The sequence below is a fragment of the Silene latifolia genome, chromosome 10 (assembly GCF_048544455.1).
Source record: "Silene latifolia isolate original U9 population chromosome 10, ASM4854445v1, whole genome shotgun sequence".
NCBI lineage: Eukaryota > Viridiplantae > Streptophyta > Magnoliopsida > Caryophyllales > Caryophyllaceae > Silene > Silene latifolia.
The window spans coordinates 114270720-114278555 of record NC_133535.1 but is presented as its reverse complement, the minus strand read 5'-3'; the positions used below and the strand labels follow the sequence as shown (position 1 = coordinate 114278555).

At 36.6% G+C, this 7836-nt stretch overlaps 1 protein-coding gene across 2 annotated transcripts; it reads left to right on the top strand.

Moving 5' to 3' along the window:
* The first annotated feature begins 1729 nt into the window (after positions 1-1729).
* Positions 1730-6177, top strand: LOC141605825 (uncharacterized). Of its 2 annotated transcripts, none has more exons than XM_074424733.1 (10): positions 1730-1982; positions 3108-3164; positions 3278-3345; positions 3997-4204; positions 4307-4401; positions 5072-5141; positions 5244-5303; positions 5381-5431; positions 5667-5745; positions 5955-6177. In XM_074424733.1, the coding sequence occupies exons 1-10, from the start codon at positions 1902-1904 to the stop codon at positions 6029-6031; spliced, it is 846 nt and encodes a 281-aa protein (XP_074280834.1). In that variant the 5' UTR covers positions 1730-1901; the 3' UTR covers positions 6032-6177. The 2 variants fall into 2 exon arrangements, with proteins under 2 accessions (XP_074280834.1, XP_074280833.1); XM_074424732.1 differs by having other exon boundaries at positions 4301-4401.
* The last annotated feature ends 1659 nt before the right edge of the window (positions 6178-7836 follow it).

The following is a 7836-nucleotide window of genomic DNA, read 5'->3' as shown; positions in this document are numbered from 1 at the left end:
AGTGTGTAGCCCTACCAGAATATCCATCGCAACAGATATTCCACATCGTCACTGGAGACCGCAACCGTACCACCTAAGCCCCACTCAACACTATAGAGCGAATAACCCATGTCCATTAATGTGCACATCTCCTTTGTGACGGGAACCACAAGGGGTGAATCAAAGGCGTGAAGCCACTCCCGCAAGTGACTCCACTCAGCCGAGGGCGCACCTCGCGAACCACAGACAAACAACAACCAATCCGCAATACCAAAGTAAACATGTCAATTCCAATTAATGATAACAATAATCATGTCAATCAACAACCATGCCAACTTATAACATTTACGCAGTCAACTGAATAGGAAAACCCTACCTGAAACAGAATCACCAACAATCAATGCAGCGGATCAAAAAGGCTCCTCTACGAAATCACCTCCTATAATCAATAATCACATAATCACAATTCTATCACATAATGCTCCAAAACCTCTAAATCACCCAATTAGGGTTTAACCAACTTTAACTATTTGACATAAAAATAATATAGAAACCTCACCCACAAGATGATGATCACAAAGGTATGATGAACTCAGAAATCCGACAACCCTAGCCTTGATTTGATAGCAAAGAGAGAAGAGAATTCGAACGTCGCTTGTTTTTCTTTCGTAAAAGTTTTAGGAAAATAAAGTAAAAGTAAAAGGAATTATCGAAATAACTTTAAATACCTCTTCACGCATTACTATCAAACCCGGCCGAAAAACCATAAAACACGACTTACTCGATCGAGTAACTAACGTACTCGATCGAGTACCCGCTACTCGATCGAGTAACTACGAAGCAGAACACTATCTAGAACGCGTCAAAGACTTACTCGACAGAGTAAGCTCTACTCGATAGAGTACCCAACAGCTCAAATATCTGAGGTATTACAGAGGATATGCAAAATTCACCTTTCTTCTCAACCTTGTGCGTTTGAAAATCTCCATGCTTACCTATTTCGCTCACTAAATAAAATTTTGGCAGACAATGGCTTATTTGCAAACAATTGTAAAGTCACAAAATCAGTGACCTTGGTATATTTGCAACTCTATTAACTCACGAATTCATCATTCAAGTTGAAAACATATCGTCCTTAACCTTTATATTTATTTACCTTAAACTTATCCAAAATGACCAAACCAAAAAATTAAAAATAATCCACCGGAAATACCCCTATTTGAATAAACATGTCACATACTCACATAGTCACATTTCCCCTGACACTCTAATAATTCTGTATTTTTTTTTATGAGATAAGAAAACTAGATTGATCCTCTGGAACAGAACCAACCTATCCCATCCTTTCGAATGAGAGAGGTAAGTTGAAGCCACCGGCTTTCAAGCTACCTCGAAAGAGTTGGACATGAATTTCCAATAAAAGCCATGAAGTCAGCAACCTTGTTGGCTTCACGAAAATAATGTTTAGTTATCCCTTCATCAAAAAAATGAAGGTCTAATTTGACATTTTTGATAATACTAGAAATTCCCAAGGAATATGCCAAGTACTACAGATTGAATTAATAACACATAAATTATCATCTTCCACAATTAACTTTGAGATTCCTAAGTATTTAGCTGCTAAAATGCATTTTTTTTAAAGCGAGAGCTTCTGCAACAAGAATACTATTGATACACATTTTTTTTACTCCTAACAAAACGACATTACTATTATGATGTCTTACAAAATGTCCTAAAACAACTTTATTTCCTTGTATTCTTAATCCGTCAAAATTTTAGCTTTAAAGAAGCCGTTTCTAGGTTTCTTCCACCAAATTTCTTGCTAAAAGTTTTTCGAGCCGACTCGTATATCTCGCATCCTTGTATAATCTTAGCAAAAATCCACCGGAATAGTTGGAATCAAATCGAAAATCACCGGCGAGATGAACCCGGAGCCACCGCCGTTCGAAGAAGCTCCCCGTTGCCATGTCTGCAAATGCAGCTTCACCACCTTTCGCCGCCGCGTAATTTCCCCCCCTTTTCAATTATTCCTTCCATTTATTTATTTGCATTTCAATTTCTTCACTTATTTTTCAAATTACTTTATTCGTCTATCTCAATCGATGATCCGATCAGTTGCATGTTGGAAATTTATTCTTTGATCATTGTTAACTACTTAACTTTGATTTATTCATGATGAATTTATGTTCGGTTGAAATCATCGGTATAGTTTTGCTGCAATGGTAGGAATTGGGGTTCCATTTTATGAATTCGAGCATTCTTGTATGTAATTTGATTTTCTTTTTTCTATGGTAATTGCATGATTCAAGTGATGAAATCATTTGTGATTGTGATAGATCTGAGGGTTGTTTGACTAGTTGACAATTAAGGAGTAGGTTTATATCGCGTGGCGAGTTTTGGAAATGCATAGCTGAGGTTGAATTCGTGTGGCGAGTTTATATTCTGTTATACTCCGTATTTAAGTCTATTTTCTTTGTTTGATCATATTTAGAGATCTTTGGCAACACTTTTCAGCTATAAGATCAATAGGACCGGATAAGAATTTGCTTAAAATATGATTTGTAATAATTTCACACTTTATTTGGATGAAAGGATTTGTTGGGAATAAGAGGGAAGGAAAAGCAAGGGATGCACTTCGTTTGTTTGGATGGTAAATTGGATCGGAGATAAATGACAGGATTCATTTTAAGGCGAAGGAAAACCCCCTTGCTCCATACTCTTCCCTCCTTTTTTGTTCCATCCTAATGTCTTATCCAAACAATTCTATAATCCCGAAATTTGACAATAGGTTAACCGGAGTTAAATGAGAGTTGAGAGTAATTGATAGTTAAGGATCATGGAGACTGCAAATGTTCAACTTTGACAAGCATTGTTTAGTGGAAGTTACAATTGTAACAAATACTTCCTCTCTTCATATCCACACACCCCATAAAGTCAAAATTTTATCTGAAAAACGGCGGAATCGAGGTGTTCGGGTTTGAGGGAAGGGAGCAATGTTTTCTTATATTGATATTTTGAAGAAAAGAAAATGATGGTTACGTCCTATTTTCAATTTTCTCTTTACGTTGTATAACCATTGAATGTTATATTGAACTTTTTTTTCTCGTGTTTTTGCCTATTTTATCTAGCATCATTGCCGGTGTTGTGGGAGGACCTTGTGCCATGAACATTCGTCTGATCACATGGTATGGACCTTGAAATGTTTCTTCTTGTCGTTCAGTTTGTAAATTCACTATGCATTTGTTGATAAGCTACTCCGTCGTTTATGTTCCACTTTAATATGATTCTCTTTTTTCAGCCTTTACCCCAATTTGGTATTCACACTGATGTCAGAGTTTGTTCTGATTGTTTCAATTCCTTCTCTAGGTATGTACTTTACTCTTGTTTTTATTTTCTATCAAAATTCAAAAGTACAAATGATAACGTCGAATATTTGATACTAGAGCCTAGAGGTTCTATGCGTGATGTAGAGTCTGTTGAAGCTGTGTAGGCTGAGTAGGTATTTAGCGTGGACAATTCATTTTTACTTGTTTGTTTACTGCTCATACCCTTTCTCGTCATGGCCACAATCTTTTTCTTTTCATACAGGATTTCACAAACAGATAAAAAAGGATGTAGGTCAACCTTGTGAACATTGAAATTTTTCCCGGCATTTTGTGGCCATAGGAGAATCTTCTAGGGATTTACTTTTAGAATAGCCTACAATACAGCAGTATTACGTTTTTCCATTTTCTTCTCCGAAGAAGTCGATGGTATATAGTACTCCCTCGTTTTGGTCATTTGTTTACCTTTTTCTATTTTGAGAGCTTTCATGAGTATATTGACCGCTCACTTGCTTTTATATCCATTTGTCATCGGTTAGCAATAGCTACAATTTGTGAACTACTCCTTTCTTCCTCTTTATGCTTAAAAATAAATAAATGATTGGAATGGAGGGAATAAAGACTATGCATACACTTGTATAGAAAACAGTTACACATCCTCTTCAAGCGATAAGGATTCTTATACTTGGTGCAGATCGACTAACAGTTTAGGGACTTCCGCAGACAATACTAATTCTATTTCAGATTCTGTTTCGAGATTAGACATCAATATAGATTCCGAATATAAGACTGAGACAACTATCCCTCAACAATTGGCCTCAGTAGATCCAGAGTGCAAGTGTGGTATGCCTTTATGCATCTGTGTGGTTTCACAACCTTCCACAAAAGCAGCTCCAGCACAGGTCGTGGTTCTTATTACGTTTTCAAACTTCCTTGTTTGCATTTGTTTCACATAGCAGGCCTCTTTGTTTTGGTTTACTTATTTATATTATGTTTAGAATCAGGCTCTAGGCACTTCCTCAGAAGCTCTAAATTCAAAATCAAAGAAGACCGATGCCATTCCAAGACACAGACGTACTGGTGAAGATAGCAAACACAGGTATAGTACATACTTTCTTTCATACAAAGGTTTCGACTTATAAAGATAAAAATAAATGCCATGAATTTAATAATGTATCTCTGATCCCTAAACATAGTTACCTAGAATTGTAGATGATATCCTCAGTCTGCTGCTTATCTGCATGATAACTAACAATTAGTGCTACATGTATAGAGCTAAGTTTCCACGTTCCCTGTCTAGAAATCCAGAAACTAGAATAAGATAATGGCTAATATGGTAGGCTGCCTTTAGTTCAAGCTATTCTTAAGGACATTAACATGCCCATTTAGCTTTGCGCCTGTAGTTTACTTGAAGTGACTTGCAACTGTGTAAAATCTCTCAAACAATACTTCATCACTGCTACTGTGTACGCAGGAAAATAGAGCCTTCTTCTTCATGCGATATCTTTTGGCTTGAATGTCCCTGAAACAAATAATAGTCAATCAGAAGTTGCAAATGTATAAAGAAGATCCTGTGTAACTGAAATTTTCTTGGGGGTTTTATTCATGTTTTCTTTTCTACCAGCAACAGATGAGATTTTTGTGACTGAATATTTAACATCCAGGCTTTGAATGATTTTGTATGCTTCTCTTCCAAGTTCCTGGAAAACTTTTACAATGTTACCTACTTACTGTAGTAACCATCTAACGAAGAACTATGTGTGTGTCAGCTCTAGCAATGCTGGTTCATCAACAAGTGGTTCAGATAAACCTCTGGCTAATTATGAAGCGAATGGGGAGGTACTTGAATGCAATTTCATATCCTTTGGTAACAGTTTGAGGATCAAAATTGTTTGGCTATGATGTTCTTATAAAGAAGTTAACATTCTCACTGTTCCTTAGGGCTTGAGAGAAGCAATCAAAAGTGGTGATATTGTGGGGGTCAAGGATTTGCTGAATAAGGTTCTTTCTTCTTTCGTGGCCTGATAGCAGTTCATTGGTTTTTATCTTCTTGACTGAGTTTTTCCTTTTTTTAACAGGGTGTGGACTCAAACTACTGTGATAAGCAAGGGTTATCGTTGCTGCACTTGGTAAATACTCTCTTAGTCGTAGTCGATCTAACTGCACATTGGACAGTAAAATACAACTAGAAAAAAATACATATACTCGACTGTGTTACACTCTTACATGTAAGATCAACACATTAACCCTATACTTAAATATGGAATACATAGGGCTTTGGGCTGGTTTCATATGTGAGACAATTAATTATCCTTGCGTTGGTATTTGAAGTGGATTTAAATTCTCTTCATGCACACTTTCCAGGCTGCAATGTTCAATCAGAAAGATATAGTGTTTACCCTTATGGATCATGGTGCAAAAGTGGACTGCAAGAACTCACACGGTAATTTTTAACTTTATTATTGCCAGAGTTCTGCTCATATATTTCAGTCAAAACATTTTAAAGTGACGTATCCTCCACTTGACTTTCGGTTAATTTTCTCGGCTATGTTTATGTTGTTCTGACGACAGCTAATGCAGTCTGAACTATGTCTTAAGATCACCAGTTTACTACTAACTTCTAAGCTGAATTGTTACCGGTATTACTTGCAGGGGAGACACCTTTGGATTGTGCACCTGCCACGTTGCAATATAAAATGAACCAAAAGATCGAGGAAGGACACCACTGACTTGTGAGTTGTGATTTGTGAGAGACCTGATTCTTCTTGTTTGTATTGTTTGATTTACTACTGCCCAGTACGTTAGTGTAAATTTTCTGTATTAATGAATAGAGTTGCAACATTTGTGAAATCGTTGGTTAAATGCCACTACAAAATGTCGTGATCCTCCCACCCTCACTTGTATCATTCGTTGCTTCAAATATCAAAGGTTGAAGTTGTAGTTATGCCGCCTACATCTTGGATACCAAACCATCTTGGTCTGAACTCATTCGTCTTTCGGTTGACCACTTGTGAAGTAAAATCGAGCTTAGAGCTGACAAAAGTTTACATTCGAAGAGCACGGCCAAAATCACCCGAAACCCAATCGAACCTGAAAAATTGGGGAACCGGAATATAACTTAGGAGAAATCGATGGCTGAGACAAACGAAGATATCTCAACCCAAAACGGAGTGAAACCGACAACATATGACTCGTAAGTTGACAGGGTACGCATAAATAACCGCTCGAATGACATGATGAAATGTTAGTGATCTGAGTCAAACTGGATGTCTTTGTCTGACTCAAGTGACTTGATTAGAGTAGGTTTGCGCCTGAAAATTATTTTTGCTTACTGGACTTAAACGAGTATTGTAAATTTGTAATAGTTCACTAGTGCTTTCTGAGCAAGATTATGAGGTATGCTATTTGTTATTCTCAAAAAAAAAAATTATTTCACTAGTAAGAAAACTACTAGACTTTCGTAACAACTAACAAAACCTCTCTATCAATTTAGAGAGGGAAAATCCTCTCAAAAGAAATTTTTTTTCCAGAATAAAGAAATGGGTATAGAAGGCCTTCCTCAAGCTCTTCTTCATCTCTTTTCTTTAAGCACCCTTCTTCCTAGTCGTCTTTCTTCTTCTTCTAGATTAAGTAGATCTTTTCTTCTCTTCATCTAGATTAAGTAGATCTCTGGTCTATTATCAAGTCTTTTTTTTGGAAAAATTTTAGCCTTTTTTCTTGATTTTCCCCTTCTTAAAGAATAGACTTGTAATTTGCTCTCCATTCTAGCCTAGGAGAGCATTTTTAAGTCGTATTTCTTAGTTAAAGAAGGTTTAAATCAAGGATTTAATAGCAATATTCATAGAGTTAATTTCATAAATTGACCAGATCATTGTTTTTTGCGACTGTTAATCGGCTGAACTTCACTCCCGCGCATCTTGCTTTTGTAGCCAGTCGGAAGTGTTTTTATTTGGCTGGAAAACAACTTTTCCGACCAAATTTGAGTCGGTCGGAATTACGGTCAGAAACGAGCAGTTACCTGCTTATGTGTGAGATCCCTTTTGGGTCTTTCATTCTTAACACAGTGGAAGCTAGGGACAATTTAATTGCAGGCTAGTTTTTCTGTTTTGGCTGAACGTTTTGGCAAATACATCAATGTTAAGAATTATTTTCTTCAGTCTTTTTGGTTTTGGTTTTTTATTTCTTTTGAGTTTTTGTTTTTTAGACTTTCTTTACGAGAGTCTCCTTTTGCCCTTTCGTTGGTCTTATTATAATCTTCTTGGTATATTGAAAGTCTTTTACTTTCGTGTACCTTTCTCATCCGCGAGGATGTTATAGGTTGATTTCGATTAACCTAGTTTCTTTACCTAATCAAAAAAAAAAAAAAGTAACAACCTAGCAGCGCTTCGCTACATCGCCATGAAATGATGTTCACTGTCAAATAACTATGACATTACTGATTACCCGAATTAGTTAAAAGCTAAGCAGGGTTAAGGGTCGGATATACTCGTATACATACCGCAAAGGAACCATTTCCAGGTGATGGGTGAAGGAA

Bases quoted from the DNA above. Each gene is read 5' to 3' on its own strand.
- LOC141605825 (XM_074424732.1), top strand. From the start codon at position 1,902: ATGAACCCGGAGCCACCGCCGTTCGAAGAAGCTCCCCGTTGCCATGTC. The intron at 3,346-3,996 runs GTATGTACTTTA...TACTTGGTGCAG, and splicing joins TGTTTCAATTCCTTCTCTAG to ATCGACTAACAGTTTAGGGA. The intron at 4,402-5,071 runs GTATAGTACATA...TGTGTGTGTCAG, and splicing joins GGTGAAGATAGCAAACACAG to CTCTAGCAATGCTGGTTCAT.